General features: G+C 37.4%; 1 protein-coding gene across 3 annotated transcripts in view; it reads left to right on the top strand.

Moving 5' to 3' along the window:
* LOC135461486 (transient receptor potential cation channel subfamily M member-like 2) overlaps nucleotides 1-24,280 on the top strand; it is a 48,264-nt gene that overhangs the window by 20,755 nt on the left and 3,229 nt on the right. For all 3 annotated transcript variants that reach the window (XM_064738613.1, XM_064738612.1, XM_064738611.1), the window contains 19 exons: nucleotides 501-610; nucleotides 1,620-1,720; nucleotides 2,535-2,760; nucleotides 3,175-3,267; nucleotides 4,677-4,747; nucleotides 5,132-5,246; nucleotides 6,141-6,269; nucleotides 6,842-7,096; nucleotides 7,757-7,931; nucleotides 8,607-8,763; nucleotides 10,951-11,150; nucleotides 13,078-13,213; nucleotides 15,029-15,170; nucleotides 15,840-15,957; nucleotides 20,223-20,380; nucleotides 21,192-21,283; nucleotides 22,022-22,216; nucleotides 22,944-23,049; nucleotides 23,771-23,914. In XM_064738613.1, coding sequence (XP_064594683.1) covers nucleotides 501-610; nucleotides 1,620-1,720; nucleotides 2,535-2,760; nucleotides 3,175-3,267; nucleotides 4,677-4,747; nucleotides 5,132-5,246; nucleotides 6,141-6,269; nucleotides 6,842-7,096; nucleotides 7,757-7,931; nucleotides 8,607-8,763; nucleotides 10,951-11,150; nucleotides 13,078-13,213; nucleotides 15,029-15,170; nucleotides 15,840-15,957; nucleotides 20,223-20,380; nucleotides 21,192-21,283; nucleotides 22,022-22,216; nucleotides 22,944-23,049; nucleotides 23,771-23,914 — 2,723 coding nt within the window. The remainder of the gene's footprint in view (nucleotides 1-500; nucleotides 611-1,619; nucleotides 1,721-2,534; nucleotides 2,761-3,174; nucleotides 3,268-4,676; nucleotides 4,748-5,131; nucleotides 5,247-6,140; nucleotides 6,270-6,841; nucleotides 7,097-7,756; nucleotides 7,932-8,606; nucleotides 8,764-10,950; nucleotides 11,151-13,077; nucleotides 13,214-15,028; nucleotides 15,171-15,839; nucleotides 15,958-20,222; nucleotides 20,381-21,191; nucleotides 21,284-22,021; nucleotides 22,217-22,943; nucleotides 23,050-23,770; nucleotides 23,915-24,280) is intronic.

The following is a 24,280-nucleotide window of genomic DNA, read 5'->3' as shown; positions in this document are numbered from 1 at the left end:
TCTGGCAATCATACCAAGCAAACCCACTCATGGACTGCTGTATAAACCCTTTCTAGACATCACTCTAGAGGGTAAAATGTACAGTTAATAAATAGACGTACGACTTTCAAGACAAGTGTTTGAAGACCAGAACCCCTGGTGATAGTTTTAGGTTATAACACAAATAAACGTAGTAGTTTGAAGCGAAAATTAGTGTAGTATAGCTGAATGCAGCTCAGTGGTAAAAGGTTCCAACGACAAGGCATAAAAGACAACACGCCTTCCACCAGTTTGGTTTGCAAGTCTGTACTGTATATCAGGTGTGGGAAGTGACCGGTCATCATATAGGTGCAAAATTGCAGGGAGATTGTCCTGCAATCAAACACAGGTAAATAAGTATGAAGGACAGGAATAATTTTTACCTTTTTTGCAGTTAACAGTTTTTCAAAGCTGGTCATTAAAACCACTGATCAAATATTTTCTGCTACATGTTCTCTGTCTGTAATGTATTGTTATGACAGGAGGTAATAAGAGTGCCAGTGCTTTCAAGCGTCCAGAGAGAGAGCTTTTCCTTTGGGCTGTGATGATGAACAGACGAGAGATGTCCAAACTGTTCTGGGAGGAATCTAAGGTAAGCTTCAGGATGTATGAGCATTCTGAACAATCTACCCTAAAAAACCAAACTGTTCTGGGAAAAGGCTTAAGTAAGCTTGAGAGCATTCTGAACAAACTACTTTGAAAAACCAAACTGTTCTGGGAAAAGGCTTAAGTAAGCTTGAGAGCATTCTGAACAAACTACTTTGAAAAACCAAACTGTTCTGGGAAAAGGCTTAAGTAAGCTTGAGAGGATTCTGAACAATCTACCCTAAAAAACCAAACTGTTCTGGGAAAAGGCTTAAGTAAGCTTGGGAGCATTCTGAACAAACTGCCTTAAAAACCAAACTGTTCTGGGAAAAGGCTTAAGTAAGCTTGGGAGCATTCTGAACAAACTACTTTGAAAAACCAAACTGTTCTGGGAAAAGGCTTAAGTAAGCTTGGGAGCATTCTGAACAAACTGCCTTAAAAAACCAAACTGTTCTGGGAAAAGGCTTAAGTAAGCTTGGGAGCATTCTGAACAAACTGCCTTAAAAACCAAACTGTTCTGGGAAAAGGCTTAAGTAAGCTTGGGAGCATTCTGAACAAACTACTTTGAAAAACCAAACTGTTCTGGGAAAAGGCTTAAGTAAGCTTGGGAGCATTCTGAACAAACTGCCTTAATAAACCAAACTGTTCTGGGAAAAGGGGCTTAAGTAAGCTTGGGGATGTATATATACGAGCATTCTAAGCAAACCAGCTTAGGGAAGGAATGTGTGTTTTCTGTGAGGAAGTGAAGGTAGGCTGGGGAGTGTTTGAGCAATGTGACCAAATTGGCGTAACAAAGTCTTTACAATGATTCACTTGTCAGCTTTAGTGTTATCAACTCCAGTTGAAATGTAATAATTGGAATTTCGAAATATTTGAAGCAAGATGCTTCTTTATCCTGATCAGGGATTTCAGCTTCAATCTCAGAACTGCTAGGTAATTAAAGTATTCAGCTATCACCTTTGCCTGATACATATGTATGCAGTGTACATGTGTGTTTTCTGCTTTTGTCTGAGCAGGAATGTATCCCTTCTGCCCTGGTGGCCAACAAACTGCTGAAGTCCTTAGGGGAGCAGACGGAGGATTCTGACCTGGAAACCAAACTACATGCCCACGCTGTGTAAGTCAGCTACTCTTATTCCAGGCCCAAGGGGTCGATTCCTTAAGGCCAGTTTTGTGATGGTAATGCTTAACAAATCTTTAAAGATGATTATAAGTAAATTTTAACCCGCTGATTGATGTGCTGTGTACATACTAATTGCTGTAAATTAAAAACTTCATGAATTAGTGTATTGTGTGTTTGAATCAATGTTAATGTAAATGTTAGGGGTGGTATGTGAAATAGTACTGTATACATGTAAAGCACACTGACACAAAGGGCATTTTCCATCGTTGATAATCATTAATCAATTAGTACATATTAATTGCTTTGAATATTTTAGTGTGCTGTGTATTAGAATCATTGTTTACCTTATAAAGTAAATGTTAGCGGTGGTATCTCAAAAAGTTCTGCATGTATTGAGCTCAGGTTTTACAGATATACATTAAAGCACAATAATATGAGGGGGATTTTCCATTTTTGATGCGCTGAGTGCATATTCATGACTTCAGTGCATTAAAATCAATACTTAAGTAAATGTTAATGGTGGTATTTTCAAAAAGCACTGCATCTTTTGAGCTGAAGTTTTATATATATTTAAAAAACAATGACTCAGGGGAAGTGTGTCCAAATTCACATCTCTCAGTACTTTGTGTTGAGTATAAGATTTGCATTCAAGTGTCTCTTACAGGTAAGCTCCTAGGTAGCCTTGCTACCAAGTCTGATTTTATACATAGAATTATCTTCTTTAACCTTGATTTTGGCCTTTGGAATAAAGCAGGTGTTTTTGTCAGGTACATTGAAATTTTGTAACAAGAAGTTTTGCCTCCTGCAGTGAATACGAGGACCTTGCCATAGGAGTGTTAAATGAGTGCTATGAGGCAGATGAGAAAAGGTCCCTGTCTCTGCTGGTGCGTGAGCTTAAGTACTGGGGAAAAGCTACCTGTGTTCTGATAGCTGTACAGGCGGACAACAAGAGGTTTATCTCACACTCCGCCTGCCAGGCTCTTCTCAATACCATATGGATGGGACAGATGTCAAAGGAGACAAAGATATGGAAGGTACTAAAGAGGATACAAAGAAAATCTATGGACTTGTGAGCTGTTGATGTATTGGCATGTACATGTGTAACGTTTCCCTCCGATCTTTCCCATTTGTCATGATTTAGGCAAGATCTATGTCGATGGGTGCCTAAATTTAACATAGAAATTAACCCTTGTGTTTTTTAAAAACCTGATCTTAATTGTCATGACTTCAAGGCTGATTCTTCTTAGTTTAGTAGTATTTTGCAAATTATTAAGCAATTTTAATTTAATGTGTAGCATTTCATTTATCTGTGCCCCACATCCATGCATGCATGTGTACATGGCATGTTTGTCATGCCATGATTCTTGTGGTCATTACAGCAGACTAAAACTATTCATGCAGACAGTTGTATTTGATCTTAAACTACATGTATTGTTTTGTATTTACAGCTCTTGTTGTGTGTATTATTTCCACCTGTGCTGTTTTGTCTGATCCGCTTTGAGAAACTGGAAAAGATCAGTCATGACAAGTCAAAATCTGAGGTAATGAACTATCCTGTTTCTGTTTATAATACACAAACCTTTTTACAGCCAAAGAAAGCACTAAAATCATGTATGTCACAGGAAAGACCATTAAACACTGTCATGGAAAGTAGGTTATTTTTTTTTTCAACTGAGAAAAATGCTTTCATAATATAGAATTCTGCAGTGGCCTGTTAGGACTCAGGGGGTATCAAGGACATCATAGCCATGTTTTTAGTTTGAAATATTTTGTTGCAAGATCCGTTCAGTGAATGCATTCATATAACTGTGAAATACTGTGTTATGATTTATGTATGATAAGTGGTAAAAACCTGATGTGACGTCACTGGCCCCGATATGGCCACCAAAATTCAAGTGCATTTCACTAGATGAAAAAAAATATTGTAAAATGAAATCAAACTACTTCCCTGGACCTTGTTTAACTGTCTCTCATCTGACATACACTTCATGTGAGTGGGGTTTTTTTTGTCTTTGATAAAAAGCTGCTTAGAAATAACACATCATGGTATCAGGGTAGATTTTGAAGAGGTATATCAACAATGACAAAACTCCAAGAATGCTTAACTATTAACGATGTGGTAGTACTGTCTGTGTACCTAACGAGGATGATTTACCGGCTCCGATAGCTTAGTTGGTAGAGCGTCCCCTTCGGGAGCGGGAGATCCAGGATCAATCCTGGGTCGAGTCACACCTAAGACCTTAACAGAGGAAGTTGTAACTTCCTAGCTTGGCGTTCAGCGTGAAGGGGATAGTGCAACGACTGGTTGATCCGTATCAGTATAATGGCTCGAATAGGGTGGCTTACTTGCCTTTGGTAAGTCATCTGAGTGAAGCAGCGCTAGATAAAAGAGTAGTGGAAACCCATCCTGCAACAACGAGGCACATTACATGCACTATAAGGATTCCTTCGTCGTCATATGACTGTAAAATTGTTAAGTACGACATTAGACCCCAATCACTAACTCTCCCAGTCCTAATGAGGATGCTTATAGCATTATTATGACAGTACAGCATTGGAGATCCTCTTTAAAAGAGACACTTCAAAATGTGCCGTTAAGAAGTAAATCTAGAAACATGTCCTGTTTTTAGTTTAGATTGTTTAGTCCAGGCTAGAATTTATCAGAATGTAAAGAGATCTGGTTTAGGTTTGCTATTTTGGTAAAAATTCTGTCCCTTTTGTGCACAAAATAGTTTTCCAAACTTTTCAAAATTTTTGTTTCATTGACTGAAATTACTGACCAAGTTTTGGCCATTTCATCCATTTTCAGCAAAATTACTTGTTTAGGTGTGGACTTCAATATATTAGCTATTATTCTGATGTCTCACACTGGTAGGGGACTTTTATTGTGAAAGCATTGTTTCCATAGTCATATACCTGTTTCTTGAAGTTTTTTGTTTTGTCATTGCAGGATCATCACAGTGAACCTCGCATGAGGCGGCAACAAACAAAAATGTCAGTGATGACAAACAATGGTAACAAGTAAGTGAAGAACCATCGTCTTGTTTTCTGTCAGTTGGCTGCAGCAGTTCGGGAAACAATGCACTTCTGATGATTTAACAGTGCTGATGATGTAACCATGCTTATGATAGGAGATGTGCCCCTGCAGTTGTAGCTAAAGGGCAAGTTGTACCCCAAAAAACACCTGAATTCATGACTGGGAGAAAAAACTAGCTGCCAGTATTCAACCTTTCTACAATTTGTTTAAATTGAGAGGCTTGACAAAAGCAAATAATGTTTTTATTTGTAAGCTGAAAACTAACTCATAAGTAAATGATAACACCAGTATCATATATAAGGATTTGAAACTAATTAATTAAGATTAATTAAAATGGAGAGATACTAGTAGCATGTATTATATTGAAGATCCACTGATGAGCCTTTAGAAGACAACTCCTCAAACAGAGAATCTGGACTGACCGTTGGAGAGAAATTCTGGTTCTTCTTCAATGCTCCTGTGATCACATTCTGCTACAATGTGGTGAGTGCTGGGCATAAATCAGTTTTCATACATTTATAATGTGGTGAGTTCTAGACATAAATAACTTTGTGATCTGGTGAGTTCTAGACATAAATCACTTCATGATCTGGTGAGTTCTAGACTTAAATCACTTCATGATCTGGTGAGCTCTAGACATAAATCACTTCATGATCTTGTGAGTTCTGGACATAAATCACTTAATGATCTTGTGAATTTTAGACATAAATCACTTCATTATCAGGTGAGTTCTAGACATAAATCACAAATCATCTGGTGAATTCTAGACATAAATCACTTCATGATCTGGTGAGTTCTAGACATAAATCACAAATGATCTTGTGAGTTCTGGACATAAATCACTTAATGATCTTGTGAATTTTAGACATAAATCACTTCATTATCAGGTGAGTTCTAGACATAAATCACAAATCATCTGGTGAATTCTAGACATAAATCACTTCATGATCTGGTGAGTTCTAGACATAAATCACAAATGATCTTGTGAGTTCTAGACATAAATCACAGATGATCTTATGAGTTCTAGACATAAATAACTTTATGATCTGGTGAGTTCTAGACATAAATCACATCATGATCTGGTGAGTGAGGTATGTCTGAATCACTCTAAACATATGGTGTGGTGAATAGTTAATAGCAAAGTCCTATTCATAATGTGAGGAGGTCTAATCATAGATTAAGGGACTTTATGATGTGGAATACACAAGGCCTCAATCATCTCAGGGCATGTCTTAAGTACAAGAAGAAGAATATTCTAGTGCGTTCCCTGATTGTGATTGTTCTGTTTGTCGCATCTTCATGTGGGCCTTCAGGTTTGACTGATGGAGGCCGAGTATTATCGTGCACCTTAAATAAACAGCTCTACTTGTGTTTCAGATTTCCTACTTGGCCTTCCTTGTTTTGTACAGCTACATCCTATTGGTTGTCTTTTCTCCCCAACTATCCAATGCAGAGCTGGTTCTCATTGTTTGGGTGTTCACAATATTTGTAGAAGAATTAAGACAGGTAAGTTTTACTACTACAACTCATACCTTCTCATGGTTACACTTTCCAGAGTATTATTCTTTGGAATGAAAATAGGTTATAGAAATAAAACAAGACCAAAATCTCTTAAATTTCATATCCAATGCTAGAAATTGTTCAGTGTTATACAATAAACTGTTATTTTATTTATTTATTTATTTGATTATGGTTCAAGGACATAGTAAAAAAATATTTAATTTTAAGATCCTTGTCAGTTTTATGAGCAGAGGGCCCCCACTTATATATGTTATTAAATTGCTAAAATTTAAAATTTATCTTTGGCCAGTTTTCATGTTGATCAGTAAAATGGTTATTGAATTTTTAGAAAGCATGATATTATCATAACTTTCAGGTCCTTTTAATTTTGTTAGGGTCATTGGAATTTTGGTGCAGACACTTGGTTTTAGGATAGACGTTCGTTTACACATTTCATTGTAAATATTTTTGTTTCAGGTAAAATGATCATGCACTAACCGTAGCATGTGAATAATAAATTTGAGTGGCTCTTCGTTTTTGTTTTTTTTTTGAAATGATTTGTAATTTTTTGTTTTTAGGTGATATCTCAGAGCTCCACGTCATTAGGCACAAAAATCAGCAGTTATCTGCGTGACATGTGGAATTTGGTGGACGTTCTGACGATACTTCTCTTCATAATTGGCATGGTGTTACGGTCAATACCACACTCTGATACCTTTGAGGCCGCACGTGTCATCCTGGCCCTGAATCTCATTACGTTTTTTGCTAGACTGCTCCATATTTTCTCCGTCCACAAGCAGCTAGGACCAAAGCTTGTCATGATTGGTAGAATGGTAAGTTGTGCACCTATCGTGGAAGACCCATGACCTGATTGGCTCTCTTCCGGTATACATATTAATGAACTACAAGCCGAGTCTTAAATGTTCTTTTTAAGTAAATACTCAACCCCCAGCTACCCTTGGTTATTTTGTGTGAATAATTCATCACCCATCTCTCAGAATCAGATTTCATGACAGTTCTGACAAGATGACAATATTCTAAACGCAGTTTTCTTGATTTGGAGTGTAATTGAAAATTATGGAAAATAGTTATGGAATACTGGTGAAGTAAAATTAGATTTTCAGGGATGAAGAAAACTAAGGTTTTCTTTCGTTTGGGTATATTTCTTCAATAAAACCTGGGTTCCTCGTGGGCTCTGCCCAGTTTCCACCCACCATAATGCTGGCCGCCGTCGTATAAGTGAAATATTCTTGAGTACGGCGTAAAACACCAATCAAATAAATTAATCAATAAAAACTCTTAGGGATATACCTTTATGCTAAAACTGATTTGTCTTTTTTTGTCATAGATGGTGCTGAGCTCATTTACCAATAAAATAATTGTATCATCAATCAGTCATCTGTTACAGTAACCATGTTCTATGTTTTTTGTAACCATGTTCTATGTTTTTTGTAACCACGTTCTTTACTTTCTGTGACAATATCCTCTATTAGGTTGTAGATCTGATGTACTTTGTGGTGATCCTGCTGGTGATTATCGTGGGCTATGGTGTGGCCTCTCAGGCCATACTCTACCCTAACACAGAACTGGAACCCGCCATTATCATCAATGTTCTCAGGAAGGCTTATTGGCAGATGTTTGGAGAACTTTTCTTGGAGGACATTGAAGGTATTAGTAATGTGATGTATTTCTTGCCACACCAGATTAAAAGTGTTTTGAAAGTACGTGTACATTTATATTTCAGAAATGAAATCTAGGATAAAATTACACGGTTCTGTAATGTCTGTGTAGGTTTTCATTAGAAGAAACAGTTTTTAATATACATGCTATTGATTTCATTGAAAGTTTAGTAAGCAGAAATAGGAGATTTTGCCGTTTTTTTAGTAGATTGGATTTTGAGGCATGGTAGTTCTGCAATGTTCTGTATTGGGTTAAAATACCCAGTCTCTTGCAACATCATTGATTCTATTAATGACCATTATTTGAAATTAGATGTCATTATATTGCATCTAGCATGAATATGAAAGCTAATATGTATATTTTAAAGTAAAAAAAAAATGAATTAAACAGATTAAGGTGATTAATTGAAATGCCATTGAATATTTAAAAAGTAAAACTAATCAGCTCTAGTCATACTCAGTGCTGTGTAATTGACATTAATTAAATGGCTATTGGATATTTCTTGAGAGAAGCCAAAGAGCTCATGTCAGTGCTTTGTAATTAAACATATTAATTGAAAGATCATTGGATATTCAGTAATGAAGATTAACAAGCTCTCATCAGTTCTTTGTCGTTAAAATAAACTTTAATTAGGTGTTTATAGTTTGGTTCATCTGTTGCTAGGCCAGGATCAGTGCACTTTTGACTACGCGCTGTACTCAAACAACACACTACCTCGCTGCCCCACCGTTGTGGCCACCTATGTGGTGCCCATCCTACTGGGCTTCTACATGTTGCTGACCAATGTCCTACTGCTTAACCTCCTCATCGCCATGTTCAGGTAGGGAAGGCTTTTCACTGACAAAGTGAGAGGCCACAACACACTGGCAAATCTAGAATTTATTAATCCCAGTTCCACAACATTCTCTAACATAACTTGACATTATTGGCATGCTGTTTGTGGAGATGCATTCTTTCAGTTTGTATGCTCACTTACACGGGTCTAACTACACAGATTAAGTTTGTGGCAGTTATATGGTTACCACTTACTGGGTGATTCTGTCTGTTCAAATAGACTGTGCTAAAAGTTATGAAATCATATTAACTCTCCATGGGAACGATAATGTACTATGGGCCATTCATACAGAATTTTGCATTTGGGGTTAATCAGCCCTGTCTGCAAATATTGAGGAGCTCTGTAAGGGATGTTGAACGCAACAAAATGCCAGGTTCAAGACATTCATGTATAAATAAACAGATTATTGCATTAAACAGCAAATCAGCCTGTCAGTGTAGTAAATGTATTATGGTATCAACAAAGCCCAATAAACTATATGAGTGATGATATAACACTTTGCAGTAGCCTTACATATATCAGAACTGTCAAATATTCAGTCATGATTGAGGGTATTAAGTGTTATGTGGCAAGTTGGAGTTTATTTATTTATTTATTTTTGTCTGGTTTTCTGGTTTCCTCTGTCCTTGAACCTGAAATATATTTAATAAATGAATTACTGCTCTGCTCAAGACAACAGTCCAAGAAAAAAATAAGCTCTTTTAAAGTAAGATGTCTTTACCATATTAATAAATATTGTTACAGGATTTTAAATATGCCAGTACTAATTCCATGCTTATTGCTCACTCTATTAATACTGAAATAATATTATGTTCTTCACTCATGCATTTCTGAATATTATCAGTGACTTGAACGTAGTTGTTTTGTGAGGACCAATTCTTGTTTGTAATAAGCTAGTCTCAGGCTGGATGCATATTAATCAACACAGTGAACACAGCTGTGTTTGCATACTTTCTCATTGCTTTTCTGTGCAAAATATGTCTCATAAACAGTGAATTCAAAGACTACACAGCTTCAGAGAGCTTTTACACTGTGTTTATAGCAACATAATTCAGTCTGACTGTTCATTGCATGGCTGGAATTTGGAACATATGGCTTTGCAAATTTGATATGCATTTTTACATCATTGTTGCATATATAGCATGTAATGCATTTATGTAATGGTGGAGTCAGAGTACTTGCATGTGTATACATACATAAATATATATTTGTATTTTATGTGTCGTATATTTATCAAAATTATGGCACTAAACGTATGCAAAAATTGTTTCTGTGTAATGAGTGTTTTAATGAAGAAAAATTCATTTTTAGAAAAACTGTACATGTAGTTAGAATTTATCCAAAACCTCTTTTTCCAGTTACACATTTGAGCGAATGCACCAGAACACAGACAGTATTTGGAAGTTCACTCGCTTCCATTTAATTCACGAGTATTTTGACCGCCCCCCGTTGCCTGCTCCGCTCATCCTTATAGCTCATCTCTTCCTCATACTGCGTTACTGTACGCAGAAAGGTTGTGGTACTTGTTTGACTAAACCTTCGGGATTCAGTAAGTACTAACACTTACAGCAGACATTCGGCTCATACTCTTTCAGCAGCTAGTGTAGCTACTGGTTATAAAACCTTGGGCTGCTATACTCCACCATGTGAATTGTTGTAACAAACTGTCTATTAACTGTCATGCACCATTCTCGACTCCCTCTCTCACAGCTTTCTATATCTAATTTGCTTCTGTGTTCTTCAGGCACTCTGTCCTGATCTAGAACTCACCGAAAACACTTTGTGGTAAAATTTCCTTTTCCTACACGTATTTTGTGACTGTCCTGTTGCCTTTTGCTTATGGCGTGTTAATGCCTGCTTATTTCTTTTGTAATGGTAGACGTATACTTATTAGGAGCCCTTCCTTTCTCGTGGTTTCAGGCATGGACACTAATTTGTGTGCTGAGCCTCTGATATTCATGATGAATAGTTGAGACTTAGTTTGTCAGATGTCAGACACGAGGTAGCGACGTCATGCCTCAAACCACTGCAAAAGAAATAGCTCTCTGCCGTATTAACCTTTTAGGAAAATATTTTGTTTGCTTTATGTTTTGATATTTCGTGTGCGTGCATATATTGTGATTTTCCTGCTTTTAATGTTTTTTTTTTGTTTTGTTTTTTTTTTTGCTTTAGTTTCACATTTCAGAAAATTCAGGACAACACGGACTTGCACTGGTACTTTCTGCGCTATAACCTGATCTACGACTACTATGATCGCCCTCCCCTGCCCCCGCCCTTTATCATTGTCAGCCACCTGTACCTGCTGGCTGTCCGCTGCTTCAGGCGATGTTGTTTAGTAAATAGAACCTCTACTAAGGCCACCGTCAGCTTCAGTAAGTCATTGTCGACATTTGGATGGACACCTTTGATTGTTTTTAAGTAAGATGACCAAGCTTTCTAAATAAGCAGATTTTGATAAAAAGTGATTGATCTATGTTATTCAGAGAAGAATTGTTTTGTTTTTTTAATGCTGATTTGTTATTGGTTCCAAAAATTTAACTATATGAAAACAGTATTAATACAGATCAGAAGATTTGAAAATTAATTTTATTGTTGAGTACGATTTTTTTTTTTAATATATGCATGTATTATAGCTTATTGTCCAAAGGTAAATAACCTAGTTAAAGTGACATGGTTGCCCAAAATTTGAATTTAAAAAAAAAAAAATTTTTTTTTTGAACAGTTCAGATTGCGACGTCTTAATGAAGTGTTAAAGTTCGTTCATAAACTGAATCACTCATGTTGAAAAAGTATTCATTGAGTATGTAGCTCGTACGAGCCCAGAGAATTCCTCCCGTTATTCAAATTCAACACGAAGAGGATGGGCCATTTGAACATTTTTAATATTCAGCTGTCAGGGCCCGAAGCATATGCACAGCATTCGGAAAGTTCCAGTCAAAACAAACATGTCAAGTGAGGTACGTGTGGGTGACAGAAACAGGGACAGTGTGATCTTATCTTTCCTGCTCAATCGGTATTGCTCCATCTAAGTATTATACTGAAGATATACATATTGTACCATAACTGACATGTAATAAAAAGAGGAATCTTGGTTAAAAATGCTTCATATAATAGAGTTTTAAGGCCGACCACAGTTGTCCACAAACTAAGCTGCCGGTAAGTGGCAGGTTCAACAAGCACTGACTGTGCTTCGTGAAACCCTTTTCTTTCTTCAGTGAAGATTACTCCACCATTCAAACCTACCACCAGTTACAACTCTTAGACTTGCTTGCCAACCTGGCGAGCTCTTGTTTACGCCTCTTTTTGGCCGATCCTGTCATGAGCAAGTCGCAAGTCCTTGTTTTACCCACGTGATCAGCCATGTTTGTTTACATATGAAGTTTACAGAGCGCTGTGCGTGTGCTCCATTTCCACTGAACTGACAGCGCCTCATTTAAATATTCTGGCACAATTTTCAGTTTTAGTTTTTTTGTTATTTTTAAACATTCATGTAACATACAATACTGGGCATGGGATTAATGGAAAGCTTGTAACTTTCACTTCTTGAGAAAAATCCCTGATACTCATGTCATTCTGTAACAACGCAAAAATACCTAATATTTGGGCAACCGTGTCTCTTTAAAGGGCCGCCTTTGGCATTGCACATTTTCCCTGATTGTGAGAGTTTTATTAATCTTAGAAAGGTGTATTGAGGTTTGTTTGAAAGCTAAAGTGATATCGTGGTGGGAAAAATATGAGTGTTAGAACCAAAAGTTATATTTTGTGATTCATCTATGTACTCCTTAAAATGCACTTTTGGGGGTGAAACATTTTTGAGTGTGAAGCCGTGTTTTGGAGCCCCCACATGTAGCCCTAATCCTCCGTTTTTGTAGTGTCTCGTGCTTGTGTTTACCTAGTCATTTTATGTTGCAGTGATATTAACCTCTCAAATAATTTGTCTTGTATTTGCTTTGAGTGGTTGTCCTAACTGTTGAGCTTCAAAATTTATTCATTGACATGCTTGATAAGAATTGAAAAGATTATACAATGTTAAATAAAAGAAAAAGATATTTAACATGTTCAGTTTATCATTAGCTTCATTTAAGAAATTAATCTATTGATTTCATACAGTTTATAATTACATGTATTATGAAATGTCATATGAGTTGAAATTACGGGATGTTATTATTTGGTTATTGACGTAAATGTACAAAATGAGTACATGTGATTCATCAATACATGTAACACCAATGATACATTGTTCATTTTCATAGCACCAGAAAATGGACATCTAAAGTTTGCATGCTGAACATTTTCTAGGAAAAATAATAGAGAGATCAGAAGATGAGAAAAGACTGGAATTGTGGGAAGATATGAACCGAGATGAGTTCATGCGGAAAACTCAGATAACGGCAATGGAAAGTATGGAGAATAAAGTGACCGCATCTCATGTCAGGTAAGTGTGCAGTATAAAACTGTCGGAGACTGTCAGGGCACTTTGCGGTATGAAACTGTCATAAAAACTTTGTTTACCTGTGTCTTAAGTGTCACTTCAAAGTAAGTGGGCACTGTGCAGTATGAAACTATCATAAAGACTCCGTTTACCTGTGTCTTAACTGTCACTTCCAGGTAAGTGAGTACTGTGTGGTATGAAACTGTCTTGAAGTGTGTTTGCTTAACTGTGTCTTAAGGCTCACTTCCAGGTAAGTTACTACTGTGGAGTATGAAACTATCATAAAGACTCCGTTTACCTGTGTCTTAACTGTCACTTCCAGGTAAGTGAGTACTGTGTGGTATGAAACTGTCTTGAAGTGTGTTTGCTTAACTGTGTCTTAAGGTTCACTTCCAGGTAAGTTACTACTGTGCAGTATGAAACTATCATAAAGACTCCGTTTACCTGTGTCTTAACTGTCACTTCCAGGTAAGTGAGTACTGTGTGGTATGAAACTGTCATGATGACTGACTGTTTACCTGTGTCTTAAGGCTGACTTCCAGGTAAGTTACTACTGTGCAGTATGAAACTATCATAAAGACTTCGTTTACCTGTGTCTTAACTGTCACTTCCAGGTAAGTGAGTACTGTGTGGTATGAAACTGTCTTGAAGTGTGACTGTGTCTTAAGGTTCACTTCCAGGTAAGTTACTACTGTGCAGTATGAAACTATCATAAAGACTTCGTTTACCTGTGTCTTATGTCAGGTAAGTGACTACTGTGCTGTATGAAACTGTCATGATGACTGACTGTTTACCTGTGTCTTAAGGCTGACTTCCAGGGAAGTTACTGCTGTGGAGTATGAAACTACCATAAAGACTTTGTTTACCTGTGTCTTAATTGTCACTTTTAGGTAAGTGGGTATTGTGTGGTATAAAACTGTCATAAAGACTGACTGTTTACCTTTGTCTAAAGGCTTGCTCCATCATCAGTGGGTACTGTTCAGTATGAACTGTCATAAAGACTTTGTTTACCTGTGTCTTAAGTGTCACTTCCAGTATTTCTTTCCATGATCACGTCACAACAATGTCTATGGCTTCCTCTCCGGCTCGGTATGCCCACAACCTGCGGATGGTCATGGATTTCTGGCAGGCTGTACTCAGTTTCGTCCCACAATAATGCTGGCGAGGTCATATAAGGGAAATATTCTTGAGTACAGCGTAAAACACCCATCAAATAAACAAACAACAGTGTTTACTTCATCATATTAGTCTTATTGCTGACATGTGAAGTGCTGCCTCACTGGAACAGCATGATATACACAGAAAGACTCATCCAGTTAATACATTATTATAACAGGCTGTAAGAGTATATGTACTTATACCCTTACCATCATCAAGGATGAACCCAATTGCGAACAGATTGGTGATGAATTTATTTATTTGATTGAAGTTGTATTCCTTACTCAAGAATATTTCACTTGTACAATGGCAGCCAGCATTAGGTTAAGGAGAAACCGGGCAGAGTTCAGAGGAAAACCCACAACCATCTGCAGGTTGCTGGAAGACCTTCATACATGTTTGACAGGACAGGAAGCCAACATGAGCTGGATTTCAACTCAAAACAATTGCAGATTGCTGATGTATTTATAAGATATATTGGTAGACTAAGAAGTCCACTCATAAATGTCCATGCCACTAACATGAACGCATGATAAAGGAAGTCTTTCATGGGTTTATTTGACCTGACGATTAGGTGGTTACTGTTTATACATTGTATTGTGACGTGGATCCTGATGAATAGTACTACAGCAAAGTCCATCCTGTGTTGTGTTTTTGTAGGTTAGACCAGATGATGTCACGTATGGATGAGCTGCAGGAACAGCAGAACACCTCAGCAGCTGTGGCCCTCCCTGGGCTGGTTGCACCCACTCTCAAGATGCCCCCACAGATTGACCGTAGGCTGGCAAAACTAGAGGAACAGGTGAGGCCAATTTCGCCTGATCCCCTTCCTCCCTCCCATTTGCGTAGCCTTGTAACCTGTGACCCTCGGGTGTTGAATACCTCTGCTTAATCCATTTCTGTTATAGCGAAATGAAAATAAAACTCATATCAGGTTTCCTGAACTTGACACGAAATCCAGTTGTTGACTTTCATGAATGAATACGACAAATTGCATTGTGTGAATGAATTCTACAGATCTTAGAAAGATGTTATAAGGTTTATTGGAAGCTTATAAAAATGTTTCAGTGACAAATATTTTATGACCTATATTTACATGTATTTCTAAACATGCCATTTGTGAGCAAACTTTTAGGTCATTTACGGTACTCGTAAATGATGTGCCATTTGGATTGTCTTGTTATATAAACTGCTAAACACCATCTCGAAGCTGTTCATAGTTTCCAGTACATTTACAGTGAAATGCTATGTTGTGCATGTGATACATACTGATACTTTACATTTTGTTCGGCAGTATGCAAAAGTTGCAGAATGAATGATATGAATAAATACTAATAAATGCTAAATACATCTGTACGAAATGGCTGAATGTTTTGGGGTTTTTTTTTGTGGTCTTTTTCATGAAGTTTTTTTTTTAAGTGCATTCTTGATTGTAGACATGATCATCATTCAGTTTGGTTTTGTTTTATAGATGGGAGTTACGTTTGAGGCATTAGACTTCATCATCAAGTCCTTGGCAGAAAACAACATGGCTGCGAAATCTGTCAAGAGTCCTTCCATTCCTAACCTTAAAGCCCAAAAGCAGAAAGGTATGTTGTTCTGAATTACTGACCTGACTGGGATAGATTGACGACTAAAACACATGTGAATGTGCCTGTATCTTTTTGAGGGTTCGTACAAGGCCGTGAAAACATGGAAAGTACTTGAATTTTTTGTAGAAATTCCAGGCCTTGAAAGTGCTTGAAATTTACTGTTTTTAGTAAAGGTCCGTGAAGGTGCTTCAAATTAAGGAGGCTTGTCGAAGTAAATGTCATAGATGTGAAAGAGTATAACAGCATAAAACCTTTCTCCTTTATTGTATTTGTCATGTTTGTGCATTGTGTACTATACTTTACGCTCCAGACCACAATTTGGTCGACTCGTAACTTGCAGCATCTTAGTGTTACTGTTCCAGGGCCATGTACGTAATTCAAGTTTGTGGCCCTGGAGCATGGATACTTATTGTATAGCCATCGTGATGCTTCCAACTTGGCTGTGTATGATACAGCAAGTATTAAAGATGGGCATACCTTACAAACTAGAGGTTAACCAGTTCAGTATATATTTGATTGGGAAGGTAACTGTTGATGAACAGTCCAACTCGCCAGGGCCATAATGGCTGCAGGAGTGGAAGTTATTTTACATAGTGGGAAGTTAGGGTGTGAAGGTGAACCAACATACCAACTGCTAACTATTGTACACAAGCTGAGTTTAGAGTTGCCGTCATGGCGAGGGTCGACAGTGTCATACAGGCATCGTTATGGATGGGCTTTACACATGAGACTGGGGGGCCTGTGTGAGTGTGGGGGGCCTGTGTGAGTATGACATCCATGATGCAACATATAGCACTTTCGACTTTGAATTCGGGTGGATGCTTGAATTTAGTCTTTTAAGTCCCGAAAAGTCCTGGAATTTACATTTTTATCGCCTGTGCTAATCCTGCTCTTTGCTTCTCACCAATTTCAATTAATGTACACTTATGTAATATACATGAATATGAATATAAAGGTCATTACCAAAGGAATAGACCTCAGGAGCCTCTCACTGTTGCGGTCGCTGTGAGTTCAAATCCAGCTGGCTTCCTCTCCAGCCGTACGTGGGAAAGTCTGCCAGCAACCTGTGGATGGTTGTGGGTTTCCTCCCACCATAATGCTGGTCGCCGTCTTATAACTCAAATATTCTTGAGTACGGCGTAAAACACCAATCAAATAAATAAACAAAGGAATTGCCAGTTTTAACGATGGTACAATGTTTGTGTGTCACAGTAACATTACTAAAACGGCATAAACTTCACACATATCTAAGCTACTTATCTGGCCTGACTCTGCCAGTTTTATTGATCTGTGAAAGGTGTGTGGAGGTTTGTGTGGAAAGCCTGAGTGATTTCTCACTGGAAAAATGTAAGCCACACCACCACATAGTAATATCCTGTGACATTTATTTGTCTTTTTTTGAGGAAATTTCAGGTTATTTTCCATAGTATACATTAATGTGCATTGCATGTTGGGACACATGTTGGAAAATGTTGCCTTTGAGATATTACATCTTCCTTGCTTGATGGTTAGTAACAATTGTTAGCTATAATTGAGTATACATAATAAGATTCTTAAGACAGTCTTGTGTGAATCATTTTTATAAAATAAACAATTATGATACATAAATTTGATGAAATGTTTATCATTTGATTTGTTCCACAGCAAAACATAAACCAGGTAATGCAGTAGTGATAAAGCTACCGTGTACATGTATCATGTTATTTATTGTGGCTTTGAAAAAGTCATTCTGTTGTAGTTGTAGTTGAGTTCAATCAGGTTAGTTGGATTTGACACTGTTTTTTTTTTTTTTTTTTCTATTCTTGCATAAGATGAGATTGTGGTCATTTTGTCCACAAAAGTTTATAAGTGGTGATGTTTAGTTTTTGCCATTTTAATTTGTACTACACGTTATATTGTCGGTTATTGTGGCTATGTTATAGAGGTTGTCAGGCTTGCTTGCAAGCATGCGTTAGTCCATATAGATAAGTATTTTACAATTTGTATGCTAAATATTAATATAACCTGTGGCTTTTATATGATATAACCTCATTGTGAATAGCTTGAAATGTACATGCGTGTAAAAATGTAGTCTTTGAGTGGTTGGGTGGTTATTCAGTAATCCAAGTGTCTTGAGAAATGCATGTCTCTTTGGAGTTACTTCCCCTTGAAATGTTAACATCAAAGAACACACTGGCATGAAGTACATGTCAGATGAAAGATCATTAAATATTGTTTGGGTAAAATATATTTTTTTTAATTTTTAAAAGATATTTTTTGACCTAGTAAAATGCATGTAAAACTTTGGAGTCTACTCTGACCTTTTCTGACCATATTGAAACTAATGATGTCACTTTTTGCCACTTGGCACACATAGATTGCTACATTTCATCATTCAGAATGCATCTTCATTTAGAGACATGAATGCATCCAACAAATGGACCTTGAAACAAACTATTTCAAGCCCCAAATGGTGTTGTGATGTCACCAATACTCTGTGGGTTCCAACTGACCACCATAGAATCCTATGTTTTGCATACATTTTAGTTGGTCCCAACTGACCACCATAGAATCCTATGTTTTACATACATTTTAGTTGGTCCCAACTGACCACCATAGAATCCTATGTTTTACATACATTTTAATCGGTTAGAAAAATTCTAAGAAAACAAATCAAATTATTTTCCAGGACAGTGTTTGATAGTCTTTTATCTGATAAAAACTTTATTTTGTTGTTTTCTTTGCCTTTAAGGAAGAATATGATTGTTTTTGTGGTAATATATAACGCTATCATTCAGGAGAGTAGTACCATAGTGTAGTCTTTGAGTGGTTGGGTGGTTATTTAGTAATCCAAGTGTCTTGAGAAATGCATGTCTCATCAGAGTTACTTCCCCTTGAAAGGCATCTTGGCGCATATGTCTTGTGTTGCAACTTATAATCATTTAATAGCATACTTGCCGTCTGTATTTAATATGGTAAACAGCCAACAAACCTATTGCTTTTCCAAAGCTTTAGCATGTGTAGGAATTCATAGCTTCTCATGGCTTTGTGGTATATCTTGTTCAGTTTTATATTTTGTCCATGATTGATTTATTAATGACAATCTCACATTTTATTTTATGCCGGATAATGGTGCTTTGTGCAACTCAGATCTAGGAGCATTTTTGCAGTGAATCTGTATTGGTACAAACCGTTTAAATTACTATGTGTCTTTTGTGGCATTATTCTAGGTTTTTTTATGACATCATTGCCGTCTGCTGGGAATGAAAGTAACATGTCAGAATAATGATGTCAGAGACTCAAATTGATTCAGCCATAGCCCAGGGGAGCCCATTAAATAGCTCAATGTTAGACACATGATATAGGTATAATTCATGGTTTTTATGTTGCGAATATAGAGTATAAAGTTTTGTCTTAAGTCACATCAGTGCCCAGTGTTATAGAATCACATATATGTATTTCATTGAAGCTTCTCCTGTTGTTACGGAGGTGTGTTTGAAATGTACATGTATGTATATGCTTTAATAACTGTAGCAATAATCAGAAATTAATCATTCTACAGCAAACTAGCGTGGAACTAGGAAACATTTCTGTAGGAATTTGTTACTAACTAAACATTTGTAGTTTTTATTGATTTGATAGGTGTTTTACGCCATACTTAGAATATTTTACTTACACAATGGCCAACATTATGGTGGGAGAAAACCAGCCTCTGACCGGGGGAAAACCACGACCATCCGCAGATTGCTGGCAGACCTTCTCACATATGGCATATCTAGTTGTCGTGATGTTTAAAATATTTGTGGCTCAGATTTGAGGAATGATATGCCGAATAACCTCACGACATGTACAAGTAGTGTTAGCCTAACTCCTCAAACTTTTCACACATGAACGAAAAATTGTCAGTCATTCATAATTGTGCACCGGTGTAATTTGATTTGGAGACAAAACTACATTGTTTGGCTTAGCCAATTTTACAACTTCAAAATGTATAATTTTATCACAACCTGTGGATGGTCGTGGGTTTCCCCCTGGCCCTGCCCAGTTTCCACCCACCATAGTGCTGACCGCCGTCGTATAAGCAAAATATATCAAATAAATAATTTTATCAGTCAACACAGAATAATGCCTGAGAATATGCTTGAGTTAACATCTCACAAAACATACCAAAAGGTAGAAGAATTGCAGTACATGTGGCTGATTGCAAAAATATCACATCTGTCCATTAGCTTTCCCATAAATCCTGTAACATTATGCATGTTTCTCTCTCTTTACCTTCCCAGAGAAAAAACAGCTTGAGGAGAAAGCTAAGAAGGACAAGGAGCTGGTGAAGAAGATGATTGTCGACCGTAAAGAGCTACACTACAAGTCCCGCCAGTCGCCATACCCAGGCTCCAGTGTGGTGAGGGGGGTGGTGCCAGATGAGAAGGTGTACTGGGAGGTGAGGGACTGTATTACTGAAATAAGCGGTTAGGTGTTACAACAATAAATTCTACTGGGTTAGACCAAATCAGGCTGACAGTGCTAATTTGCATTTGCTAATTGGCATTCCTAACGTGATTGACCCATGCTAAAATCTAGAGTAACTTTCAGCTGAAGAACAGGTTTGAAGTTTGTTGAAGTGTAGAATTTGTTGCCATCATCAAGGTTATACATGTAGTGGGTTTAAAAGTTTAAACTGTAATTATTTGTAGGTATACAGCTGTGTGTGTCTACATTGAAATAAGGTAGCTATCTTTAAGGTATATATGATACAGGATCATATCTAGAAAAACAATTTATTAAATCATTAGAAATTTAATTAAATGCAACTCAGAGCATTTATGTCTGTAAATGAAACAAATTTGTATGGAAAGTAAACTTGTTATTGTTTAAACCATCATTTTTTATTCAGTTTACTAGATTAGCTTTGTTGTTAGGAAGCCCAAAAGTTTTCCGCAACAAAAATGCCTCCAGATATCTCCCTGTATTAGTATACCACAACAGCAAGTTAAAGGAATAAAATATTGTTATACGTATGATCCGAAAAGCCTGAATTCTCACTCTGTAGTAGGCTTAATGGTTACTTGTATCGGCTATTGATCGTACTAGTATATGGTGACTTTTCACTAGGCACAGATAGTGTGTACAAATGTTTTGACTGGAACAATATTATTTCTGCATGTGTTGCAATCAACTTCAGTTGATCATTTTAATCGATTCTACCTTTATAACTGTATTTGCCTGATTCTACCCTGCTCACTCTTGATTAGGTGGAGTTTGAAGATTACTCACCTGTGGAATATACAAGCCGTGAGGTGCTCAACAAACCAGACTGGGCTGACTCGGCAAACCTGTTAGATATGTGAGTAGCTCTGTGCACAGTGATTACCTGTCTGTAGATTTGCTGTCAAACAACAATGGATTGCATTTATACTACTAGTATTAAAATCTGTTAAGCTCATTATTGATATGTTTATTAGTGGTCTTTGGTCTGTTGGTGTCAAAATAAAGGCAAAAAATGAGAAATTAGAAGAACTAAAGTTACACATCCTGTTTTTTAAATGTAAACTCGCTCTCAATAATATTATTTTACATTTGTTAAGTTTACAAGCAATTGGATTTTTAGGCACATAGACAAAAACCTTGTTCATATGTTTTTACCCTTAAAAGCATATTTAACTTTACTGAAATAGGAGTCAGTATTTAAATGCTTGCTTTTATCTAGTAGTTTGTATACGCTTACAAATGTGACTTTAATACAGCTGTGGAATATTTCTGCTGGTTTTGTTCTTTGCTTGCTGTGTGCTTCACTAGCCGTGAACTTTACTTGCTGTACATGCTTTGTACTGCCTCTCTTCTTGACCTGCTATCCTGTGTTTTTTACTCCCTCTTCCCTGTACGTAGTATTTTACTTGCTGTTCTTTGTTTTTCACTTGTGCTTCTGCATACTTGCTCTTCTGTGTTCTTTACTTGCTCTTAAGTTTTTTTAACATACTGCATAGTTAATTTAGCTTAAGTTTCTCTTTTGATCTCTGTATTACCTTTTGCTTTGTGTGATTCTGTGTACGTACTGTAACCTATGCTTGTTGTGTTGTTACAGGGACCCTGCTGCTCGCCCTATGTTACCCTGGAACCAATATGACAGTTACTGTCGTGTGAACAGGAAGAGCATCTTGGGTACCTACAAGATACAGGATGGGCTACCTCTGAATCCCCAGGGTCGTACTGGCCTCATCGGCAGGGGGTTACTGGGCAGGTGGGGGCCCAATCACTGCGGGGACCCAGTCGTCACCAGGTACAGACGTTGCATATTTATAATTTGCATGTGAACAAGGTACTGGTAATTACTGGACATCAAACACATCTGTGAGCTTCTTTTTAAAAATTCATGTGGGATCAGGTATCTAAAAAAAACTGTGTGGATCCAAAACATCTCATAATTTGACTTTAGCTATGCTGTATTAATTACTGTGCTGTACATTACAAACTTCATGACAGCCTTGTTTATGTAATAGAATCATTGTAAAGGTCTGTATTTCAAAAAGTACGTAATTCATATATTGAGACAAGGACTTTTGAAATATCTGAGAATGCTGAAGTCTGAGGGTTGGGTTCCACTGCATGGCTACTTGATATTGGCCCTTCATATTCCAAAAGATAATAATGTTCCAGATTTAGACCTGCTCCAAAGCATCATTTTTGCTCATTGCAGACAGAAAAGTGTGTTAAAACATTGTCATGTCAAGATTCTACTGCGGGTCCCCATTGCTGTCACATAGATTGTGTTCTTGATTAAATGCAACTCTTTAAGTTCTGAAATCTAGCCCTGTCTTTAATATTAATGCCTTGACGGACTAATTTCCTGGAATAATTCCATGCTTGCATTCATCGGTTAATGTTTCTAATCCTGGAGCGTTCATACACAGCCTGTTACGTACTTGGAAGTTATCACTGGTAGCATTGTCTACATGTAGTTAAGATAATTTGAACAGGAAAGGTTTTTCATGGTTGTATTTCCCCAGATGGAAACGCAGCGCTGATGGCAAGCAGATGATGGAGGGAGGAAAGCCAGTGCTAGAGTTTGTGGCTGTCCAGCGAGAAGATAACAAGCAGTGGGCATTCCCAGGGGTTAGTTGTCAAATTTCTGTTTAATAGATCCTATATAATAATGGGTAGAGCGTCCGCTTCGGGACCGGTAGATCCAGGATCAATCCTTGATCGAGTCACACCTAAGACTTTAAAAGAGGAAGTTGTAACTTCCTCGCTTGGCGTTCAGCATGAAAGGGATAGTGCAACGACTGGTTGACCCGTATCAGTATAATGGCTCGGGCGTGGCGGCTTACTTGCCTTCGGTAAGTCGTCTCAGTGAAGCAGCACTAAATAAAAGAGCGGTGGAAATCCGTCCTGCATCAAGGAGGCACATTACACATACATGCACCCTAATGATTCCTTCGTCGTCATATGACTGAAAAATTGTTGAGTACGACGTTAAACCCCAAGCACTCACTCACTCACTCGCACCCTATATAATAATGTGACATACAGGTACATGGGTTTGTTAGTGACTTGGCATCTGTCAGTGGTTCACCCTGGGCCCTTCAGTTTCCGCCATCATATACCTGAAAAGTTTTTCAGTAAGGCAATAAACAGTGAAATAAACAATTATGTGAAAAAATATTTGTATAATTCTTTGAAATAAACATGTACTTGTAACTTTCGTGCATGGAAATAGGTTAAATAAACTGAGATGTGACAATGTTCTGTATTGTTTACTGCATGCTTGTTGTCTTCAACTAATACTCTCATACATTGCTAAATTTGTGATTTATGTAATCATTTCATTTGGCAGGGCTTCTGTGACCCAGGTCAGGCTGTAGTACACTGTCTGAGGTCTGAGTTCACCCAGGAAGCCCTGGGTACCTTGATGAACGACCCTGACAGAAAGGCGAAGATCAAGACCCAGCTAGACGCTCTGTTTTCCCGTGGGGAGGAGGTGAGATAAGTGGCTGTTTGTTGTAGGCAGAAAGGTTGAGTTGTTCTGTCTTGTACCATTGTGCGTGTTCATTTGTGATCACCTGCATGGAGTTTGTGTGTTTTTACAGTGTACATCAACAGACTGACAGGGTTGTTTTTACAGTGTACACCAGTGGAAGGGCTGGACCTCCTTACAACAAACCTAACATTACTTGTACTTATAAATGTTGACTTCTGTAGTCCTTACATCAGCCAGTAATACATACAACACAAAATACCAAAGACCTGAAATCACATTTAACTCCTGGCAAATTTCAGATCTGTGTAAAAACTGACAAAAAAAAAGTACCTAAACCCGCAGAATAGCCAGTCTTATTCTCGTACA

This window comes from Liolophura sinensis, chromosome 1 (assembly GCF_032854445.1).
Source record: "Liolophura sinensis isolate JHLJ2023 chromosome 1, CUHK_Ljap_v2, whole genome shotgun sequence".
Classification (NCBI taxonomy): Eukaryota; Metazoa; Mollusca; class Polyplacophora; order Chitonida; family Chitonidae; genus Liolophura; species Liolophura sinensis.
This window is presented reverse-complemented; position numbering and strand designations above follow the sequence as displayed.